This window comes from Carcharodon carcharias, chromosome 22 (assembly GCF_017639515.1).
Source record: "Carcharodon carcharias isolate sCarCar2 chromosome 22, sCarCar2.pri, whole genome shotgun sequence".
NCBI lineage: Eukaryota > Metazoa > Chordata > Chondrichthyes > Lamniformes > Lamnidae > Carcharodon > Carcharodon carcharias.
This window is the reverse complement of record NC_054488.1, coordinates 53754701-53778816: the sequence shown is the minus strand read 5'-3', so window position 1 is coordinate 53778816 and position 24116 is coordinate 53754701. Positions and strand designations below refer to the sequence as shown.

General features: G+C 40.9%; 1 protein-coding gene across 4 annotated transcripts in view; it reads right to left on the bottom strand.

The window, feature by feature from the left end:
• Positions 1–24116, bottom strand: part of rptor (regulatory associated protein of MTOR, complex 1) — a 337285-nt gene that overhangs the window by 272224 nt on the left and 40945 nt on the right. For all 4 annotated transcript variants that reach the window (XM_041216771.1, XM_041216772.1, XM_041216769.1 and 1 more), the window contains exon 3: positions 19621–19703. In XM_041216771.1, the coding sequence (XP_041072705.1) occupies positions 19621–19703 (83 nt within the window). The remainder of the gene's footprint in view (positions 1–19620; positions 19704–24116) is intronic.

Below are 24116 nucleotides of genomic sequence, written 5' to 3'. Positions count from 1 at the left end.
GGTGATGCATTGCATTTATTATGTTATGCAACAAGCAAAATTTGTCAAGCTACACTTGGATGCTTATGGTGGTGTCAAAATAACTTTGACCCCATTGTGCTTACCTCATTTAAACTATTTTTGAAGGTGACTACAATATATGCAGACATTTCTATTAACCCTTTAGGTGCACAAGCATAATATCATCTGAGGTCAACTTTTTCGTACTGATACAAAAAAAAGTTTAACATGTCTTCTTCGCACTTTTTAGACAGTCTTCTTAAACTTCACCTATGCCAGACTAAACATGAAAGGATAAATCCTGCAAATAGTATTTGCACTGTTCATATGACAAACTCTAGATTGTAGCACATCAATAATACAGGCATCAACAGTAAATTTCACTGAATCGCCATAGAACAGTTAAGTGGAAATGTCCCAAGACACACACAGGTGCCCAACAGGCTAAACTTGCCCTGTTACTGGAGCACAAGCAATTGGCCCACTTTCAAATTTCACAAAATCAAATCAGAATATATAGGAAGCATGTTGCCAGATTTACCAATCTAACAATTTCTTGCCGGCACATGTGGTAAGCTGATTACAATTTAACGCTCTGCTGTCACATTAATACACAAAGATACCATTCACATCTGACTTTTTCCAGCCTGATAAAGATCATCAACCTGAAACGCTAACTCCGCTTCTCTCTCCACAAATGCTACCTAACCTAATAAGTATTCCCAGCATTTTCAGGTTTTATTGAACTAAAAGTGATCTGAGCTCAGGCCTAATGCAGTTAGACAAGACTGAAGTCTCTTTTATCATTAACAGCATTCAGAATTGCGAACAGATAACTGCACAGCAACAGGTACCCAATAATTCACAACTAAATATAACCATCTTACTCAAAAGGATAAATTATACAGTAAACAAGTACAATGTTCAAATAGTGGCAGATGGTTTGACATTAGGCTTAAAGCAATATATGCAGGAATTTTAACATCCTCCTTAGCCATAGTTATAGCTATCTATAAATGTCTGGTGTAATCACAGGAGGCGAAAACAAATGTTCTATACCATACCAGATCCAATCCTCACACTGAGGGTAAAATCTCTCACCCATAAAAAATTTGCTGAAGACTGAAACATTAACTACTGAGCTAGATAAATAAGCTAGATAACCAACACATACATTTAGTGTAGTTGCTTCAATATTGCAATCTTAAATAGATTTGAATGATAATTATTTAACCGTGTATACAAAAATTGGCTTTAATTAACAAGTTCCACGAACAGGCCCAAATACTATCAAAATGCTGCGCAAATAACAATACTGATGTCATACTATCGTTCTCCAAAAATCCAAAGAGCTCCCCTGAAGACATCAAGGCAAAAGCATCAATATAATTCAGGAATGAGACACAGAGCAGGAATCCACACACTCTCTCATCCACAACCACCACCCCCTGCCCCACAACCCCTTCACCCCAATCAACACCACATAAAGCATCATGTGTAATGTGGCATTTATCTCATTTGCACTTGGCTGCCATATTTTCCTAAACAGTGACTCATTTTAAAAGCAGGGCATCACAGGTTTTAGAATGTCCAAGGAGATGAAAGCCACTGACAAACACACATTCTGTCCTTTCCTACTCCAAAAAAGATAGTCATGGATTCAAAAGTCGACTTAAACTGTGCAATCAATGGCACTGCCATGGGATCTTTTACATCCACCTAAGAGAGTAGACATGGCCTCAAGTTAATATCTCATCTGAAAGATGGCACCTCTGACAGTGCAGCATTCTCTCAATACTGCACTGGAGTGTCAGCTTCAATTTTTGTGCTCAAGTCTCTGAAATGAGGCTTGAACCCACAACTTGCTGACTCAGAAGTCTGAGGCCAATTACCACCTGAGCAACGGCTGACACTTTTGACTTCTCAAACAATAACTGGCGGGGAAGCAAAACTCGCATGCACCCCAGAACTCCTCTGTCACTCAACTCAATGCAACAGACAGCCAGTATTGCGTCTTCCTCTGGCTATCATACAATACTGGGATTGATATATATTATGCAGTGGGAGCCTAAAGATGCTAGTACACGAGCACAGAGAGGAACAAGAGCAACAAAATCATGGGCGGAACATCACCTCCAAGTTCCGAGCCATTCTGACTTGAACATACATTGCGATTCCTTCATCATCACAGGGTCAATAAAGTAATTTGCTACTCAAAATTATAACTGCAAATACTGAAGCAGTTTAAGCAGGCCAATCGCCATCTGGGAGTAACTAGGGATGGGCAATAAATGTGACCTTACCAGTGTTAGCTAAACTGGAAGGATACAAATTTTTTTTTAAAAGTTTCGTGGTCTCAATTCTTAGAGTGAATTACAGAATGCCAGTGGTATCATACAATTGTTTAATATACTAATTGCTATCAATTTCTGGCTGTGAATTTTCCGCAATCTTAGATGGTGTAAACAGAAAAAGAATACAAAACAGAGTGAGTTGTTTAATTTTACATTGTTTCTAAAGAATATTTCAATTTTTAATATGGTAAATATAATTACATTTTCTCCCTATCCCTCTCTGAAGCAACAATTCACATTGGGGTGCAAATGTACAGTGATTGAGCTAGCAAACCTCAGTCCTTTTGACAATCATTAGCAAAACTGGCCTCGTCCTCGAACAATTCGCACAAAAACAAAGACCTCTAGGCCATAAGCCCGGTGTCTGCAGGTGCTTTACTTTTAAACCACACTTCACATTAGTAACCATAATTGTTGGTTGTGCAGAGTGTCAGAAAATATATCACAGCTAAAATACTGACAATACTGGTCTGTGTTGGCCATCAAAGTACAAGTGATGATAATCAAACTGCATTTCCTAGAGCAGGTCTCCATTTTAATTTGTGAAATCTCACTTTGGATAAGACTTCCTTCCTCCGTCTCTCGCTTGCTTCCTAGCTCTGTGCAAGGAGTGTGGGACAGAAGGCTATCGCCCAACCATAACAGCGCATGGACAGAGGAATCTGACTTTGATCACACTTCTTCTAGATGTTTGAATATAGAATGAAATTTTTAAAAGCACACAGTAAATTTAAATGAAACAGAAATGATTAATCTGGTTCAACAGAAAAAGCACAACTGGAAAAAAGTGATTATTCTGACGGAATCTAAAAAGACAGTCGCCAATCAAAATTAGAAAAGAAACATACTCAAGGTAAGATGTTAAACCAAGCCCCATCTCTCTGTTCAAGTGAATGTTGAAGAGCTCACAGCACAATTGAGCAAGATGTCCTACCCATGTTGTGGCCAAAATACCACCTTTGCAGTAAACCTAAAACTGATGAACTGATCATTCATCTTATTGTTGTACGGACGATCTTGCTGTTTAGAAATGATTGCCTGCTTAACAGTAATTTTACATTTCAGAATCACTGATTATTTGGCCGAGGATCAATTTCTGATCAATCCTCGAATTTAACTTCAGCAGTCAAGAGATTAAGTCCACAACTTCCAGGAATGTGGATTCGATTCAGACAAAATTACTTGTCCAAATTGGTGGTACTTGCATATCACGTCAGCTTCAAACAAGAGGGCCATTAAGAATGGCCTCATACGAGTTCAGCAGGTTTTAGCTTCCAGGAACCCATTCCTAGCAGGGCAGTTTCATTAGGCCTGAAGTATTAACTTTGTTTCTCTCCCCACAGGTGCTGCCAGACCTGCTGAGCATTTCCAGCATTTTCTGTTTTTATTTCATTAGTAGCTCCACTGGCCAACCCCCAGTAATGCAAAACTGGAGGAGAATCATTCATCAAACTTTGACTTTCTAAACAGCCAAGAAAGAACAGATGCAACATCTACAGAAAACTGAAAGGGAAGGGAATTCAAAAGTTGTGCCAAGCAGATGCAAATTGAAGTAATCCATTTTATGTTAAGTGCTCCAAGACAAGATAAAAATGCAAGTTTGCATTTTGAGCACTGTGATTGGTGCACTTTTGCTTGTGAACCAACGAACTGATATTTTCTCCATCAGCAAAACCACAGACCAATTGCACTGAATAATACGCTACAAGTTCCATCGTATAATGTTCCAAAGCAAATCCTCCAACTCACAAAGCCACACCACAAGAGAGAGAGCAATCTATTTATATATTGGAGGCTGCGGCTCTACAAATATCCCCATCCTCAATCATGGGGAGGCCAACACAGCAGTGCAAAAGATAAGGCTGAAGCATTTGCTACAACCTTCAGCCAGAAGTGCCGAGTGGATGATCCATCTCGGCCTCCTCTGGAGGACCCCAGCATCACAGGTACCAGTCAATTCAATTCACTCCACGTGGTATCAAGAAACAGCTGCTGGCACTGGATACTGCAAAGGTTATGGACCTCAACAACATTCCAGCAATAGTAGAACCATAGAACACTACAGCACAGAAAACGGCCCTTCTAATCTGTGCCTAAATATTATTCCGCTAATCCCATTGACCTGCACCCAGTCCATAACCCTCCAGACCTCTCCCATCCATGTATCTATCCAATTTATTCTTAAAACTTAAGAGTGAGCCCACATTTACTATGTCAGATGGCAGCTCGTTCCACACTCCCACCACTCTGAGTGAAGAAGTTCCCCATAATGTTCCCCCTAAACCTTTCCCCTTTCACCCTAAAGCCATGTCCTCTTGTGTTTATCTCTCCTAATCTAAGTGGAAAGAGCCTACTCGCATTTACTCTGTCTATACCCCTCATAATTTTGTAAACGTCTATCAAATTTCCCCTTCTACGCTCCAAGGAATAAAGTCCTAACCTGTTTAATCTTTCCCTGTAACTCAACTCCTTAAGACCTGGCAACATCCTAGTAAATTTTCTCTGCGCTCTTTCAATCTTACTGATATCCTTCCTGTAGTTAGGTGACCAGAACTGCACACAATACTCCAAAGTTGGCCTCACCAATGTCTTATACAACCTTACCATAACATCCCAACTCCTATACTCAATACTTTGATTTATGAAGGCCAGTATGCCAAAAGCTTTCTTTACAACCCTGTCTACTTGTGACGCCACTTTCAGGGAATTATGTATCTGAACTCCCAGATCCCTTTGTTCCTCCGCACTCCTCAGTGCCCTACCATTTACTGTGTACCTTGGTTTGTCCTTCCAAAATGCAACACCTCACACTTTTCTGCATTAAATTCCATCTGCCATTTTCTGGTCCATTTTTCCAGATGGTCTAGATCTCTCTGCAAGCTTTGAAAGCCTTCCTCGCTGTCCACAAAGCCTCCAATCTTAGTGTCATCAGCAAACTTGCTGAAATACTGAAGACTTGTGCTTTAGAACTAGCTGCTTCCTCAGCTAAGCTGTTCCAGTACAGCGACAACATTGGTATCTACCGAGCAAATGCGGAAAACTGTCCAGGTATGTTGTAAACACAAAAAGCAGGGCAAGTCCAGCTAGGCCAATTACCACCCCATCAGTCTACTTTCGATCATCAGTAAAGTGATGGACGGGGCCGTCAAAAGTGTTAACAAACGGCACTTACTCAGCAATAGCCTACACACCGGCACAGTGTCTGGGTTCCGCCAGGGCCACTCAGCTCCTGACCTCATTACAGCCGTAGTCCAAAAACAGACAAAAAAAGCTGAAGAGCTGAGGTGAGAGCGACTGCCCTTGACATCAAGGCAGCATGTGACGAAGTGTGGTATTAAGGAGCCCGAGCAAAACTGGAGTCAATGGCAATCAGGGGAAAAACTCTTCACTGGTTGGAGTCATACCTAGCACAAGGGAAGATGGTTGTGGTTGTTGGAGGTCAATCACCTCAATCCTAAGACATCACTGGGAGTTCCTCAGGGTAGCATCATAGCCCCAACCATTTTCAGCTGCTTCATCAATGACCATCATAAAGTGAGAAATAGGGATGTTCGCTGCTGACTGCACAATGTTCAGCAGCATTTGCAGCTCCTCAGGCACTGAAGCAGTCTGTACCCATATACAGCAAGACCTGGAGAACATCAGGCTGGTGTTGATAAATGGCAAGTAATATTTGCATCACACAAGTGCCAGGCAATGACCACCTCCAACAAGAGAGAATCTAACCATCGCCCCTTGATATTCCAGGGCATTACTATCACTGAATCCCACACTATCAACTTCCAGGGCATTACTTTGGTCCAGTTCAGCTTCTGGTCAAGTCATATAAATACTGTGGCTACAACAGCAGATTTAAGGCTGAGAATTCTGCAGAGAATAACTTACTTCCCGATTCCCCAAAGCCTGTCCAGTATCTACAAGGCATACGTCAGGATTGTGATGGAATACTCTCCATTGCCTGGGTGAATGCAGCTCCAACAACACTGAAGCAGCCACTTGATTGGCACCCCGTTCACTGCCTTCAATATCCACTCCCTCCACCACTGACACACAATGGCAGTAGTGTGTATCATCTACAAGATGCACTACAGTAACTCACCAAGGCTCCTTTGACAGCACCTTCCAAACCTGTGACCTCTACCACCTAGAAGGACAAGGGCAGCAGATGCACGGGAACACCATCAGCTGCAAGTTCCCCTCCAAGCCACACACCATCCTGACTTGGAACTATGTCGCCATTCCTTTACTTTTGCTGGATCAACATCCTGGAACTCCCTCACTAATAGATCTGTGGGTGTACCTGCACAGCATGGAAAGTAGCAGTTCAAGTAATGCCATCTCAAGGGCAATTAGGAATGGGCAATAAAAATGCTGGCCTGGCCAGTGACGCCCACATTCCGATAAAGAATTAAAAAAGCTTATATTCTTTCAAAGCTCTGGCAATGTGCACCCACCCAGTATGCAATCAGCAAGGTCTAATCCACAGAATTCAGTCACCAATGCCATAATTTCATAGAGTTACAATGTGTACACTAGTCCTGTCATTATAAAACAGCACCTGATTCAGCTAAAGCCACAGAAGATGCACTAGTTTTATGGAAGATGAAAATTCAGGCAATTTAATCATAAATATAAGGTATTGTTACTCTTTGCAGTAATTTATTCTAGTTATCTCTTGGACTTTGATCCAGAACTTCAAAACTTTAATTTATTCCTTCTGGACCCAGAGAGAAATCTAGTTCAAAGTAATCATCCCATGGACCTTTAATGTTTATTAAGTTAAATTTATAATCATGCAAGCACAAGCAAGAATTCCCAACACACTAGTTTTCTCCTTAAATAACCCATAGTGTCCAATCAGGACAAGAAATTGGAAGTTAAACTAACATTCTAGTCTCAACTTTCAACCATCTTGTACTCAAAATTCTGAAAACAAACGATGTCTGATCTTGCAATGTCGCTACTGTTCTCTGCCAGAGACATACAGATGTGGTAGCGACAGATGTTCAAGAATTTCCTCACCATTTCTGCAAGGTAAACAGCACCTCGATAACAACTTTAGCTTTTATTACAAGGGGATTAGAGTACAAGAATAAACAAATCTTGCTACAGTTGTATGGGGTTTTGGCAAGACCACATCTGGAGTAGTGTGTGTGTGTTTTGGTCTCCACATTTAAGAGAAGGATATACTTGCACTGGAGGTGGTACAGCAAAGGTTCACTAAATTGGTGCCTGGGATGAGGGGATTGTCCAATGATGAGAGGATGAGTAAATTGGATTTATATTCTCTGGAGTTTAGAAGAATGAGAGATGATCTCATTGAAACCTAGAAAATTCTGAAGGGGTTTGATAGGGTGGACACAGAGATTATTTCCATCGGTCAGGGAATCTAAAACACGGGACGCAGTCTCAGGATTAGGGGCCAATCATTTAGGACTGAGATGAGGAGAAATTTCTTCACTCAAACGGTTGTGAATCTTTGAAATTCTCTACCCCAGAGGGTTGTGGATGCTCCATTGTGGAATACATTTAAGGCTGGGATAGTCAGATTATTGGCCTCTCAAGGAATTAAGGGATATAGAAAGCGGGCGGGCAGGAAAATGGAGTTGAAGCTGAAGTCCTGTCATGATCGTACTGAATGGCAGAGCAGGCTCGATGGGCTGTTTGGTCTTCTACTGCTCCTATTCCTTATGTTATGTTCTTATATGCATAACCTGTATACCTCCTTTGAATAAATATGGGTGATTTGTAATTTTCACTGGAGATCAAAAAGTATCAATGTTGAAGGAGCGGGGGAAGCCTAAGATGAACATTTGGTATAAAGTACCCTATCAAAATAAAGAATTTATTAAAAATAAAGCAACAGGAAACTATATAAACAAAAGTAGCAGCTCTACTCTGTCTCAAAACAGCACAGCAGAGTTGCTTAAATGGGTCAACCAAGATACACATTTTCCACTAGATTACAAGTACAAATATCACAAAAAAACTATGTTGAGCATCGAAGAAAAATACACACCAGTGGCAGAACAGGACAGAATAGTACTCTGCTTTAAAAAGACAAGTAACAAATATCCCACTTTTTCGATGACAAAAATCGTAGATGCACCCATGATTGGCTCCAATGAAGCATTAACTTGTAGTAATGCTGAAAGAAAGACATGTTATTGAATCTTTTCATCTTACACTCATCAGGACAGCTCACAATAAATACCAACTGTAAAAGGAACGACAACTTATACTGCATGAGAAGAGAATGCTGATTGGTTGGCAAGTATACTCTGATTGGTAGAGGCATTGCCATGGAGTCCACAAAAGTTTCTTATGCGCTTTCCTGATGAGCACAAGATGAAAACCTTTTTTTCAGCAATACAAAAGTTCTATACTGCCAAACGACTATTAACTTTTATATAAAATCAAGTCGCCTAGATGGAAACAGTGTGGCCTGGAGAGAGACATCAGTTTAAGTGTTAATATTTGCTCACAGCTATATATATTCAGCATTTATACCATAACCATTTTTTGCGCTTTATTTTGTTGAGTCTGCAGAATAAATACATACCGAGCATTATTAAGCATCAACTGAACAAGTATGATCCCAAACTGTATTAAACCAATCAGGATTGAAATAAGGGGGTAAAAGTATTGGTTGGGGCATGGGAGACAAAGTAGAGATAAAGGTAACATCTTCTGAATGACAAGGTGTGACAAGTGCTGTTTCCCAAAGATATACACTTAGGGCTCAGGTTTTTACCATATATATTAATAACCTGGATGAAGGAATAGAGTTTCATGTCCTAGTTTGCAGATGACATTAAATTAGGAGACACAGTAAGCTGTGTAGATAGCAGAAAATTAGAGAGGGACAGAAATGGACTCTGAATGGGCAAAATTACACCTGGTTGTTACTGTGAATTTACAATACGCTGAATATAAATTTATTACATTTTTTTAATGGTGCATCTTTATTGGAGGGGGATAGGACACAAAACCATACTTTTGCAGTTTTCTACAGTCAGTTTGTTCCAGAGTAATCACAGATTAAGATATCTACTCCACTATCCATGGTTTTGACTCTATAGGTACATTGATCATTGGCTAACAGTGTTACAATAATTGAAAATGGTGCATTTTTCACATCACAACCAGTTCAAATTGAACAAAAAATGCCAAATCCTTTACTTAAGACATTGCGTTTTTGCCCAATACAGCCTGAAAGTCAAAAATGAAATTCAATTCTGACCACTCAACTGGAATTTAGTTCAAATCATCAGTGTGGAAAAGTAAGCTAATAGTCACTTGGTAGTCCAAAACTTGAGTACTGTTCAAAAATTGGCCTTCTGTCAAAGCTTTTCATCTTGCACTTATCAGGATAAATGCAAAAATGCCAAATTTCAAAGAGGAAAAATCAATTTATACTGCATGAGAAAAGGATTGCTGAATGGTTGGCAAGTCTGCTCTGATTAGTCAAGACACTGCCTTGGCGAATGCACCAGGGAGCTATTGTTCCCCCATAAGATTAGTGTTTGGACATATTCCTTTTGTCTGCAGCAGACAGGTCCCTGTATATAATATGTATGGTTTCTAGCAAGTGCAAGTGAGCTACACTGTGAGCCCACTAACAATCTTAAACTGGTTCAAAAACAAAAACAGAATTACCTGGAAAAACTCAGCAGGTCTGGCAGCATTGGCGGAGAAGAAAAGAGTTGACGTTTCGAGTCCTCATGACCCTTCGACAGAACTTGAGTTCGAGTCCAAGAAAGAGTTGAAATATAAGCTGGTTTAAGGTGTGTGTGTGGGGGGCGGAGAGAGAGAGAGAGAGAGAGGTGGAGTGGGGGTGTGGTTGTAGGGACAAACAAGCAGTGATAGAAGCAGATCATCAAAAGATGTCAACAAAAGTATTGTTGTTGACATCTTTTGATGATCTGCTTCTATCACTGCTTGTTTGTCCCTACAACCACACCCCCACTCCACCTCTCTCTCTCTCTCTCCGCCCCCAACACACACACCTTAAACCAGCTTATATTTCAACTCTTTCTTGGACTCGAACTCAAGTTCTGTCGAAGGGTCATGAGGACTTGAAACGTCAACTCTTTTCTTCTCCGCCGATGCTGCCAGACCTGCTGAGTTTTTCCAGGTAATTCTGTTTTTGTTTTTGTTTTTGTTTTGGATTTCCAGCATCCGCAGTTTTTTTGTTTTTATCTTAAACTGGTTGTTGGTGTAATTCTTAGCAGACTCAGGATTGTTCAGCTGCTCAAACACAGACTCATCTCTAACGTTAGGCATAATGTTCTGGGTTTTGAAAGCATGGGTTGGTTAAGTACGGTCAGTACTCTGCCTATTGTAAACAGCCAAGGTGAAGTGCTGTCATTGGGGTGTACAACCTGTGTACCTGACATCACACCGGCACTGAAATGCATTTACCACAATACACATTTGTGTAGTAGACAGGATGTCTTTTTGGCTTGATGGCAGCATCCTGTTTGTGCATTTGTTAGTTTTGTCTGTTTGTTTCTATTAGTTTGTCAGTTCTGATCCTGTTAGTTTTTTCAGCAATACAAAAGCAAGCTCAAGATATCACTCCTTTTGTCATCTTGGATTTAGTCAATTATCTTACTCTAGGATGGCAATTTGGAGATTAGATTGGATTTAGCACTTGCATAAAGTAGGCTTAAGAATTGTCAGTGCAAACTCTTCGAATGGGTTTGAATACAAAATTACCCACTGGGGACCAAATGAAACAGTGCCATAGTTGCAGAAAATTTATTAGCATGCAAAAACAATTCTAAGAAGTCAACAATACAAAAATCCAATCAGTTGGACAGAATTCTGATGACCGCAGATACCTACCAGAAGTCATATTTCCCCCATTTATTAAAAAATGCCAATTAAAATTTCATGAAGCAAAGAGAACTAGAAACATAATGTGAAGGTAGCCCATAGCAACGCATATATTTCACTCTAAATCGAGCATAATTTTAAACTACCTGGAAATACCATACCACTAAAACTCTTCAAATGCTCATGCAACACATTACAAATAAAACTGAAGCAGAAATCTAATGGAGGTTAAATGCCGAAAATTTGATGCACTGCTCTGCATGCATGAATAGGTGGTCAGGCAATAGACAGTACAAGGTTAAGGACTGCATAACACTTTTACTCAATAGGCTCATGTGCAATAAGGCACATAAAATAAATCACTTAATAACCTACAATCATTCATGACAGCAGAAGGTTCATCATTTGACAGAATGAATCCATAATACAATTTGAGGAGCACATTGCCCTTACTATATGTGGATTACTTGTGGGATATTTGAATAATGCAGAGTGTAGCTGAACATCATTCTAAATGAAGGTTCCTATTTATGATCTCCGCAGCTCCAATTCCAGTGAGTAGGTGAATCATGCAGATGTTTGAACTTCAGCTAGAAGTACAGCATAAGCCTTCTTCCTGAAGGCTCACTGTACCAGACATCCTCTCCTCTTCCCTCCTTCCTGCCATAGCAACAGGTCACCAATCTCCCACTAGCTCATTGGTCATCTAAAAAGGTGCTTTACAGGCGAACCACTGATGCAACAGTGACAAGGTAGCATTTATTGTTCACGCCCAGTTACTCAGTATTAAAAGTGGGGCTGGAGTCACATTCAGGCCAGGCTGAGTAGGAGCTCTTCCTTGAAGGGCATTAATAAACCAGTTAGGGTTTTATGACAATTCTGGTGCCATTTCACCAATTGCCAGATCTATTTAATTAAATTTAATTTTAGAACTTGCCATGGTGGGACTTGAACTCTGAACTTTGCTTCAATATCATAGCTATTTATTATACTACCATGCTTGACACGCTCTCTAAGGCAGCAGGTGAACTTCACACAATGCAGAAAACTTGCCCTTTCCACCAAGCAGCCACTGAACTTGTGCCTAGACTAAAGATTGAATAAAAGGAAAACCCAAATCTTCAATGAAACAGCAAAAGAGGCAACAGCAGGTTATTTGGAAAAGCAACTTCAAAAAAATAGAAAAGGACAAAGTCAGGCGTCCTTTTTTTAAACAAACACATCACAATGCAAAAAAATGGAAGTGAACACCCCACAGTTGAATCTTCAGTCTTCCCTCCAGGCCCAATGTGTAGGGAACAGCACCTTCTTGGCAAAACAAATTAAACAGCAATTTGTGCTCTCTCAATCTATTGCTGCAACTTCAACAGATCATTGAAATCCCAGAAAAATCAGTGTCAATGACTAAATAGTAGTTTATCATATTTCTCCAGAGTTTACATTAATTTCTAAAGTTATGGCAAGAAATCAGAAGAATACCACAAATTATCTTCTGAAATGACAAGATGGAGCACAAGAAAGTCATCCTGCTCGGGTGGGCGGTAAGGGGGAGATGTTGGGGGAGGGTGCAATGGCATATGGTATCAGAGGTGATAAAGGTCAAGAAAGATGACAAACAAAATAGAAAATTGAAGGGAAATTGTCTGTGACACATCAAGTACTGTGGGCAAAAGAAGATTTAAAAAAGATTAGAGGGTCTCAAACACAGATGATGGAATCTAGTTGCAAAGCAATAATAAGTTCCAGGGTATTGAGAGAAAAAGATTATTTGGAGTCAGCACTGACACTTAGTTGAACGTTATTTTTATTCATCCATGGGATGTGGGCTTTGCTGGCTGGGCCAGCATTTATTGCCCATTCCTAGTTGACCTTGAGAATGATGAGCTGCCTTCTTGAACCGCTGCAGTCCATGTGGTGTAAGTACACCCACAGTTAGGAAAGGAGTTCCAGGATTTTGACCCAACGACAGTGAAGAAACAGTGATTTATTTCCAAGGCAGGATAGTGAGTGACTTGGAGGGGAACTTCCAGGTGGTGGTTTTCCCATCTATTTGCTGCCCTTGTCCTTCTAGATGGTAGTGGTCATGGGTTTGGAAGGTGCTGTCTAAGGTGCCTTCGTGAATTCCTGCAGTGCATCTTGTAGATGGTACACAATGCTGCTACTGTGCGTTGGTGGTGGAGGGAGTGAATGTTTGTGGATGCGGTGCCAATCAAGTGGGCTGCTTTTTCCTGGACGGTGTCAAGCTTCTTGAATGTTGTGGGAACTGCACTCATCCAGGCAAGTGGGGAGTATTCCATCACACTCCTGACTTGTGCCTTGTAGATGGTGGACGGGCTTTGGGGAGTCAAGAGGTGAGTTACTAATTGCACGATTCCTAGCCTCTGACCTGCTCTTGTAGCCACGGTATTTATATGGCTAGTCCAGTTCAGTTTCTGGTCAATGGTAACCCCCAGGATGTTGACTGTGGGGGATTCAGTGATGGTAATGCCATTGAACATCAAGGGCGATGGCTGGATTCTCTCTTGTTGGGGATGGTCATTGCCTGACACTTGCGTGGCACAAATGTTACTTGCCACTTGTTAGCTCAAACCTGGATATTGTTCATGTCTTCCTGCATTTGGACACCGACTGCTTCAGTATCTAAGAAGTCGCAAATGATACTGAGCATTGTGCAATCATCAGTGAACATCCCCACTTCTAACCTTATGATGGAAGGAAGGTCATTGATGAAGCAGCTGAAGGTGGTTTGTCCGAGGACACTACCCTGAGGAACTCCTGCAATGATGTCCTGGAGCTGAGATGACTGAACTCCAACAACCACAACCATCTTCCTTTGTGCTAGGTATGACTCCAACCAGCAGAGAGTTTCCCCCCTGATTCCCATTGTCTCCAGTTTTGCTAGGGCTCCTTGATGCCACAGTCGGTCAAATGTGGCCTTGATGTCAAGGGCAATCACTCTCACCTCACCTCAGGAATTCAGCTCTTTTGCCCATGCTTGAACCAAGGCTGTAATGAGGTCAGGAGCTGAGTGGCCCTGGTGGAACCCAAACTGGGCGTAATTGAGCAGGTTATTGCTAAGCAAGTGCCACTTGATAGCACTGTTCATTACTTTACTCGTGATGTAACGTGGGCAGTAACTGACCGGGTTGGATTCGTCCTGCTTTTTGTGTTCAGAACATACCTGGGCAATTTTCCACATAGCCGGGTAGATGCCAGTGTTGTAGCTGTACTGGAACAGTTTGGCTAGGGGTGCAGCAAGTTCTGGAGCACAAGTCTTCAGTGCTATTGCCGGAATATGTGCATGATAATCAGCAGAAGGTTCCCTTGCCCATGTTTGACTTGGTGCCATTAAGCTTCATAGGAGTTCGGAGTTGATGTTGAGGACTCCCAGGGCAACTCCCTCCCAACTGTACACAACTGTGCTGCCACCTCTGCTGGGTCTATCCTGCCGGTGGGACAGGATATACCCAGGGATGGTGATGTCTGGGGCATTATATAATTCCATGAGGATGACCACGTCAGGCTGTAGTTTGACTAGTCTGTGAGACAGCTGCCCCAATTTTGGCACTAGCCCCCAGATGTTACTAAGGAGGACTTGGCAGGTTGGCGTTGCGGTTTCCTGTACCTAGGTCAATGCTGGACGGTCTGTCCGGTTTCATTCCTTTTTTGTAACTCTGTAGCAGTTTGATACAACTAGGTCATTTAAGAGGGTATTCAAGAGTCAACCACATTGCTGTGGGTCTAGAGTCACATGTAGGCCAGACCAGGTGAGGACAGCAGATTTCCTTCCCTGAAGGACATTAGTGAACCAGATGGGTTTTTACAACAATCGACAATGTTTTCATGGTCATCATTGGACTTCTAATTCCAGATTTTCACTGAATTCAAATTCCACCATCTGCCAAAGCGGGATTCAAACCCGGGTCCCCAAAGCATTACCCTGGGTCTCTGGGTTACTAGTCCAGCAACAATGCCACTATGCCTCCCCTGTTGAGCTGAAGATGATTTTTTTTTTGAGGACACTGGTGAGCAGCACTTTTGAAGACAGAGATACAGGTCAATGATAGCAGGAAATATGATGCACAGGAAGAGATTTAGCCAGGATAGTACTGAATGGTGGAACAGGCTCAAGGGATCGTCTACCCTTGCTCCTATTTCTTCTGTTCTTATATGTTAAGAGTAGAGATAGTGGGAAACCAATGAGGCACGTGAATACCTTCATCGGCAAGATGACGTGAAGCTTGAGTGAACACGTGCGAAACTGAGTACTGGGTAGTAGGGACCTGGTTAGAAGGATGGCAGGAGGGAGGGTCAAAAATTGAAGAAGAAACAGGAGTGAGGCATCTGGGTATTCAAAATGAGGATGAAGGGTGCAATAGGGTGAGCTGGTGGTAAAGAAGAAGTTGTTAGCGGCAAAGAGGAGCATGGAGCTGTTTTCATATGATCCAGAAGTAGTAAATGGGTATTGTTGTAGAAAGGGAGCAATGGTAATCAAACAAGATCTGGCAATGGACAATGAAGCTGAGTGCTCACCATGTCCTTTTCACCTTGCAACCCATGAGCTTGAAACCATAGAGTCATCACATATTGCCTGTCATGTTTAAATGGTTGTCTTAAATAATCAGTGACTTTGTTTAACTTAAATATCCAATTATCAATAGACATTTAGGGAATGCTACCACTACCATTAGAAACCAGTTAGCACACAAAGATAACTAATCAAAATTGTTTAATTTTGTTTCAAAGCCATCAATTTGGAACCAACTACCAGAAAACCGACTAGATGCCTGAAACAATCCTCAAGTTTCTCTTTCAAGCCCATCCCATATAACAAACAACATATATAAACCTAAAACACAAATAAAAGATTGAGGTAAAAGAAATAAGCTCATTTATGAAGTCAGCAATGTAGGTTGGGAACATCTTCAAAATTAGGCTGCATCTCGCCAGGGACAAAGTTTAAATTCTTCTTAATTTCTTTGAGAAAATAATGGAGTGTGTTATGAAAGGAAATGTGATATAAAGTTATGCATACAGATTTTTTTTTAAACAGTCATTGGGGCTTTTTAATGAAAGGAAGACACCGAACATTTAAGGGAAAGTGGCAGCATAGAGAGGGAACTGGATACAGTCAGTGGATGCCAAGAGCTGCATCTCGCGGATCAGTGAGGGCCCCTGCTCTAATATGAATGTAATCTGTGCTGGGCGAATTATCAAAATTTGCAAATGACACAAAATAGGGAAAATGGATAACAATGGAGAAGTCTATAGCAGTTTCAAGGGGACATAGACAGGTTGCTTGATTGTGGACGAAACAACTTGGAGAACTGCGATATCATGTTGTGGCTCAGTTAATATCACTTTCGCTCGAGTCAGAAAGTTGTGGGATCAAGTTCCACGCCCTGTCAGTGTACAGCCTCTTCATCGACAAGTCCTCTGCTGTACCTCCATGTGGAGACTACGGAAACTGGGTCCCTCGCTGCCTCAGCATAAGCTTCTGAGGAACATGGAGGAGGTTTGTCCCTCAGGCATGCAGTGTGTAGGCCCACCACCCTGTAGACACACCCTAACACTCACAGTCCAATCTTCCAGCAATGGACAAAAACTCCACTGCCTCGTGAATACCTCAGACAGCTGAAGAAATAAGGGAGTATACCCTGTCAAAAAATCTGGAATGGAGCCCAAAGGCAGAGTGATGTCCAAATGTCATCTTTGTGGCAACTCCAGCAACCAGCCAGTATCAAACATAGTGCTCTTCATTTCCTTTGGACCCAAACAGGGGAGGATGACGGGGGAAGCCCTGATGTTTGGGCAGCCCAGGTTCTCCATAAATTTTGCCTAGACTTGTGCTGTGGAGAGGACACTCCAACTTTTCTGGAGAGCAAGGGAGGCAGCAATGAAGAATTTAGAAAACTTCACTTAATCAACTCTGAAGAACTAAGCCATTTGGAAAGTATGGCCATTGTAACTAAATGCATAACAGAAAAAGCTGGATATACTCAGTAGACCAGGCAGCTTTTGCCATATTTCGCTTTTGTAACTAAGTGCATCTGTTCCAAAAATATCGGAGGTCTATATGTTTCTTGACAAGGTTGATACTGTCCTATTTACCCAGAGATACCAACAAACCAAGTTTAAAGGTATCTAGAAAATATTTAAAGGAGCATTTTGAACACAAAAGAGAAGGGAACTCTGCTGTTGAAAAGCAAGAGTGAGACACATCTTGATGGGTGAAAGGGAAATGGTGGCTAATCCAAAGCGACACCATTTGCACAGAATGCAAAAGGGAGAGAATTACATTACTTGTAATACCTCAGTGAGCAAAGCTCACATGAAGAAAAATCTTCCACTGGATGATATACAAAAATGTGATGAATGTATAACCAATAAAAAACTATAAATCCAAGAATTTTAAAAGTGGACTGGATCACATTGACCATCCCAGGGAGACAGATTTCTTTCAGTCAATCTTGCCCACCGATACACATTACATAGTCACATTTTCAATAACCCTGAATCCCAAATTTATTCTGGACCACTATTAGACAGGGTACAGGAGTGACCTCTGCAAAATAAACAAACTACACACCAACAGGCCTTACAATCCATGGCTATTATTCAGCTTCTCAGGCTCTGGTTGAAAGTTTTACTTGCAACTCATGTTACGACCTGTCCACAGGCGAGGTCCCCCAGTTTAACTTCCTGAATGGGACCCCAATTTTGTTATACTCCTGGGTGAGGAGGAATAAGCTGGCTCCCCTTCTTTATCCAACTCCCTCAGTTGACTGCAACAAGGGATCCCTTCCCCCATGGACACCTTTTCCCATTCCAAGTGTTTTTTTTTTAAAAAGAGGCCAATTTAGCCAGGCTTTCGAGTCAAAGAAAGAGTGAAATTTATTAGTGACTAAAAACCCGAGAAAAATAATAAAAACGCAACACACAGGTCAAAAATGAGAAGTTAGGAGTCCAAATAAAAGTTTAAAAAGATATACAAATCAGTCTTTGCCTTGCCTGTAAGGCATAGATGGCGAAACGTTGTGGCTGTTAAGTTGGGTGATTCCGGTACAGCTGACTGTGGCAGTTTTGCAATTGGTTTGAAGACACTTGGTTCTGCAGGATAGCTGAAGAAGCTGTCCTATTTTCTTTTTGATTTGTGGCTTCTGCTGAGCCTTGCTTCCAAGCAACAGAGAGACTTTGCGTGAAACTGTGACTAGTTGGTCTTCTTGCTGTCACACACACAGCACACCAGCAAACATTGCACTGTTCTGCAACTAGCTTTTAAACCCATTTTTCCCTGCGCATTCCCATAAGGGAAAAAAATGCCATGTCTTGTGCCCAGAATCTGTTTTCCAACCATTTTACATATTGAGATATAAATCAACAGATGAATTTAAGATGACTGCTGAGATGTGGTAATCAGCCTTTGCCTCCACAACCATAGGAGAATTAAGTTCAGTCTTTTGCATCATTCCTATCTTCCTTTCAAGTGTCTCTGCTTGAAGAAGGCCATGACACCTTTTCAGGTGCAACATTCCATGTTCTCTCAGGACAGATCTGTCAGTTTTATCCACATAGGAATTTTCCAGAAAGTGGTCACTTTACATTATCAGCCATCTTTTGCTCAGTGTCCTTGCTTATATTTCTTTAAAAACACACAAGTCTTCCTTAAAAAGTTTAATATGTCCGTAAGTAATTCATGGCTGTAATCGGCTTTTCATGACACTCAATTTAGGGCACTTACTCAAAAAAGACAAGTATGGATAGAAACTAACTGATCGATTCCTTTGGTATGTCAGCAGCAATTACCCTTTCACACTGACCAGTGTCAGTAGTTTGAGCTTACAACCAGGTCAGCAGCTCAAAGGCTGCTCAGGATCACAAAACCAAGGCACTATACAGAAGGAAATTCAATTTTATAAGCCATAAATTGTTCCAGTTATGACTTATGCAGTTCTCATTTTTCTATTCATCAAATGCAACGAAAACATAAGTTGCAACAAGTTATACCTAAAATCTAAAAGCTACCAAACACAACAGGTAAAGCTGATAGAGAAACAAGTGGCTGCTGTATCAGAGGATTGAGGAAATAATGGAGTAATAGTGAATTGTTGCAAAATCTCTGCATTTAAATAAATACATATAGCAAACGCAGAGAATTCAGGTTATTGCCACCACAAGCATCAGGCAACAATCTGAACAATGACACATTCCTGTAACATGGGGGAAAAAATCCATCAGGTCAACAGCAGGCAAGATAATGGTGACAGACCTCTACAATCAGACAACATTCAGTTTCTACTTATCAAACAGCATACAGTTGTAAATTCTGCATTTTGTTTGGGTTATAGCTGCACATTTGGAAAAGCACGATCATTTCAATTCAATTTGCTAAATTTATTCACAATGCTGAATAAACAAAACTCACCCTTGGTTGCCAATTCTCATACTGCTTCTGTAAATTAGCACCAATACTTTCCAAAGCTTTCTGAGGGCTCATGGACAGTGGATCTGCAAGACATTAACAGGAAAAACATTTCAATGCATGAGACAATCTCTAAATACAAAAACTAACGCTTTAAAGGACTGTGGCCTTAGAAGAAAACAGTGATTTGCTTAAATAAACCATGATGCTATAAGTTCAAACCTCGTCATGACAACTGCAGAACTTAAATTCAACTAATTAAATACATCTGGAATAAAAAGCAAGTATCAACGATGACCACGAAACTATCAGATTGCAGTATAACCCAACTAATTCACTAACATCCTTTAGGGAAGGAAACCTGCCACCCTTCTTATCTGATCTGGGCAAAAGGTGTCTCCAGGCCCACAGCAATGCAGTTGACATATTATTGCCCTATGCAACGGGCTCACAAGCCACTCAGTTGTCTTAAAAGGTTTTGAAAAGCTATAATGCACAAAAGCATTGTGGGAGTACTTTCACAAGGATTGCAGTGGTTCAAAAAGTACCATCACCATCAACTTCCCAAGGGTAATAAATGCTGGGCTTCCCAGCAATGCCCATTTCCCATGAATGGATAAAAAATGTTCAATTTCTGGGAAAGAGGTTGATTGACAATGTTACAATCTCAGTCAAGACCAGTAACTGTTTTTTTAAAAGAAATCCAAAATACCAATTATTGACTGAAAGAATGAAGCCGCAAGATTTCAAGACGTAAACCAAAAAAAATCACTTTACAAGAGTCAAACAAAGTAAAGCCTAAATACTATCTTAGTTGACCACCTATATTCTAAAACCCAGAATCAACATTGGCCCAACATAAATTAACAGAAAAATTGCAATCAATTATAATCTATAAATTACACATGAAGTGGCTGATATAACAAAGACAGGTCTTATGAATTGGCTCAGCAGTCCACTCGGCCTATACATCATCAATCACAGTCACAAAGTCCTTCAAAACTCTGTTTTCCTCACGAAGTACTTCAGCTCCCCTTCTGGGATTTAGCCTGATCCCAGCTGACATGAGCGCACAACCAACCAGTCTTCATCAAAAATGGCACATGTCTGCAGGATCTCCTCAACTCTGCTTCGGTGGTCTGGATGGTGTAGACCCAAAGTTTTCCTCAGCTCCAGCTCCAACTTCTGGATGTAGCCTCCGCCATCCTCGGCCTGCCTGTACTACACCAGTGGACTCATCATCAACTGAGCTCTGAGGGCTCTGTGCTCTTTTATATGGTTTTAACCAGAGGTTTTGGATTTCAATCTGTTTCAGTCTTAGTTTCCTTAACAACTGGGAGAAACAGTTTCCCTTTTCAATTAGGGTCTGTCTCAAAAAATGCAAGTTTGAAACCATGTAGTCCATCACAGCAGTCATTAACAATTATACTTTTAAAGCACACTTGCATTGTTAATTGTTAGGCTTAACTCTCTATGGCAAGTTTAATGGGTAATTACTGTGCAAATACAGCAACTTCATGAGAATCACAGGTGGCTAAAATTGAAATGCCATTTTCGCAAAGCTAACAGCGGAGCATTATAAATTGACCGGCAACCGGTGGCAATCTGTAATTCACAGGTTAGTGTTTAATTGCCATAACTTGCTGGTCGAATGTAGTGCATCGTTCACGCAAACTTATTTTTTCAGTAAATTCTAGGTCCGTGCCTTTCCTGGAGTGTATTTTGTTGACCTGATGTGTATTTCCAGGGCCTTGTTTATTTCTGAATATGCTGTTCTGCTATGCCATATTTACAACATTTTAAAATTTTTCAGGTACAATTTAAAATTTACAATTTTTTCAGGTACAGCTTTAAGATTAGATAAAAGCAAAATACTGCAGATGCTGGAAATCTGAAAAGAAAACAGAAAATGCTGGGAAAACTCAGCAGGTCTGACAGCATCTGTGGAAAGAAAAACAAGGTTGATGTTTCGAGTCTGTATGACCCTTCTTCAGACCCTTCTTTAAGATTAGGCAAGGATTTTTTTAATATAAATATTCTTTTCAATTTACCACTTCTGTTAGATAAAATATCTAATACTGCATAAGCTTCTGCTATTAACACATTCTGCTATCTTACCTTTATGCCACTATTAGCACCTTCTTTAATCTTTAACACTACCATTAACATTCCCTTTGTCCTGATTCCATGACATCTTTGTCAAATTTCTCCTTAGCTCCCACCTATCCCTGACCTATTTTACTCCACCTCCTCTTAAACTGTATAAAATCCATCCCATCTCTACTTCTCTTTAGCTCTGAAGAGTCATATGGACTTGAAACATTAACTCTGTTTCTCTCTCCACAAATGCTGCCGACCTGCTGAGCTTTCCCAGCACACACTGTTTTTATTGACAACCATAAGCTTGTTTTATCCAGGCAGGTCTACCTTCATAGATAGATCAGAATGTATTTGCTGGAAAGCAACTAATTTTAATCGAATAAAGCTAGTCCAAATTAAAATAAGCCCAGGCAACACACATGCACATCGTTCCTCTTTGAAATCATCATTAACCAGAGATTAACCTTGCCCAAAGTCACTCTTAGACCATTAGTTGTGCAAACATAACACAGCAGAAAACTGTAACACGAATCAAAGATTTATTTATTTTTGAATGGGGAAAGGCCAAACACAGCTCAAAAACAGAAGCTGATGTTAGCCACACAGCTAAATGATATGGGTGCATCCCCTCGCAATGAGATACCTATCTTGGATGTGCAACTGAGAAGTAGCATGAGTGAAGTAAGGAGATGTGGAAAAGAGGGGCTTCTGCAGAGGGATCAACTCCTGGCTATCCTTGCATACCTCCAACGGTTAACTCCATAACTGAAGACTTGACAGTGATGATGCAACTCACTTGCCTTCCTCCAATGATAGTTGAAGAAAGGTCAAAACCTGAAAATTATTTGAATTATATTTTTAAAAAATCCCAATTGCTGCATAGCTAATTCACACCCTTAAACTTCAGACCACCTACAGACCCAAGTTACCAATTTTTCACAGTGACAACTGCGTGACTGCATGACATATTGTATCATTTATACGAACACTTTACATCCATCACTTCCACCACAATGCCCTCAGCTGTTTGAAGTATTAATTTGAATGCAACTTATTACAGAACACAAAAAAAGTACACTTAACAAGGTTTTTTGGCAAGATGTTTCACCCACTTTCTGAAGAATTTAGATGAGACCATTGCATCTAGACAAAGAAAGCAGCTTCAGTAATTCTTACCTCTACGATTGTAGGCCCACCAATTTCACCTCTCTTGTTTGGTGGTGTAGTGGGAATGTCACTGGACTTGTAATTCAGAGGCCCAGGCTAATACTCTGGGGACATGGGTTCAAATCCCACCACAGCAGTTGGTGAAATTTAAATTTAATTAATAAATCTGAAATATAGAGCTATTCTCAGTAATAGTAACTATTGTCATAAAAACTCATCTGGTTCACTAGTGTCATTTAGGAAAGGAAATCTGCCATCCTTACCTAGTTTGGCTTACATATGACTCAAGACCTACAGTAATGTGGTTGACTCTTAACTGCCCTCTGAAGTGGCCTTACAAGGCATTCTATTCAAGGGCAATTAGGAATGGGTAACAAATGCTGGCCTTGTCAGAGATGCCCACATCCCATGAAACAACAAAGAGTTTCAGATACATTGACTTGGGAACGAACCCTTTCATTTTCATGAACATTGTTATATTTTTGGATCTTTGATACTGTTCTTAATCTAGAGTTTTTGTTTCCAGAATTTCATATCATTCTCAAGAGTGATTCTTGACTCTGTTTTCAAGAGTGTCTTAATCAGTTAATGATCAGAACATATCTGATTTAGCTGGTGAATTATCTTACGTCTCTTTAGGATCTCTCTCCAGCTTTGATAAGCAATAAAGGTTTACAACTTCAAACTCAGTGGATGCTGAAATCTGAAATAAAAACAGAAAATGCTAGAAATACTTAGCAGGCAGGCAGCATCCCTGCAGGGACGAACAAATTAAACATTTTTTTTTTATTATTCTTTCACAGAGTGTGGGCATTGCTGGCTGGGCCATCCCTAATTGCCCAGAGGTGGTGGTGAGCACCTTCTTGAACTGCTGCAGTCCATGTTGTGAGAGTACGCCCACAGTGCTGTTAGGGAAGAAGTTCCAGGATTTTAACTCAGCACCAGTGAAGGAACAGTGATATAGCTCCAAGTCAGGATGATGCGTGGCTTGGAAGGGAACTTGCAGGTGATAGTGCTCCTGTGTATCTGCTGCCCTTGTCCTCCGATGAGGTAGAGGTCATGGGTTTGGATGGCGTTGTCAAAGGAGCCTTGATGAGTTGTTACAGTGCATCTTAAAGATGGTACACAATGCTGCCACAAGTGAATGCTTAAAGCTGGTGGACGGGATGCTGATCAAGCGGGCTGTTTTGACCTGGATGGTGGCAAGTTTTTTGAGTGTTGTTGGAGCTGCA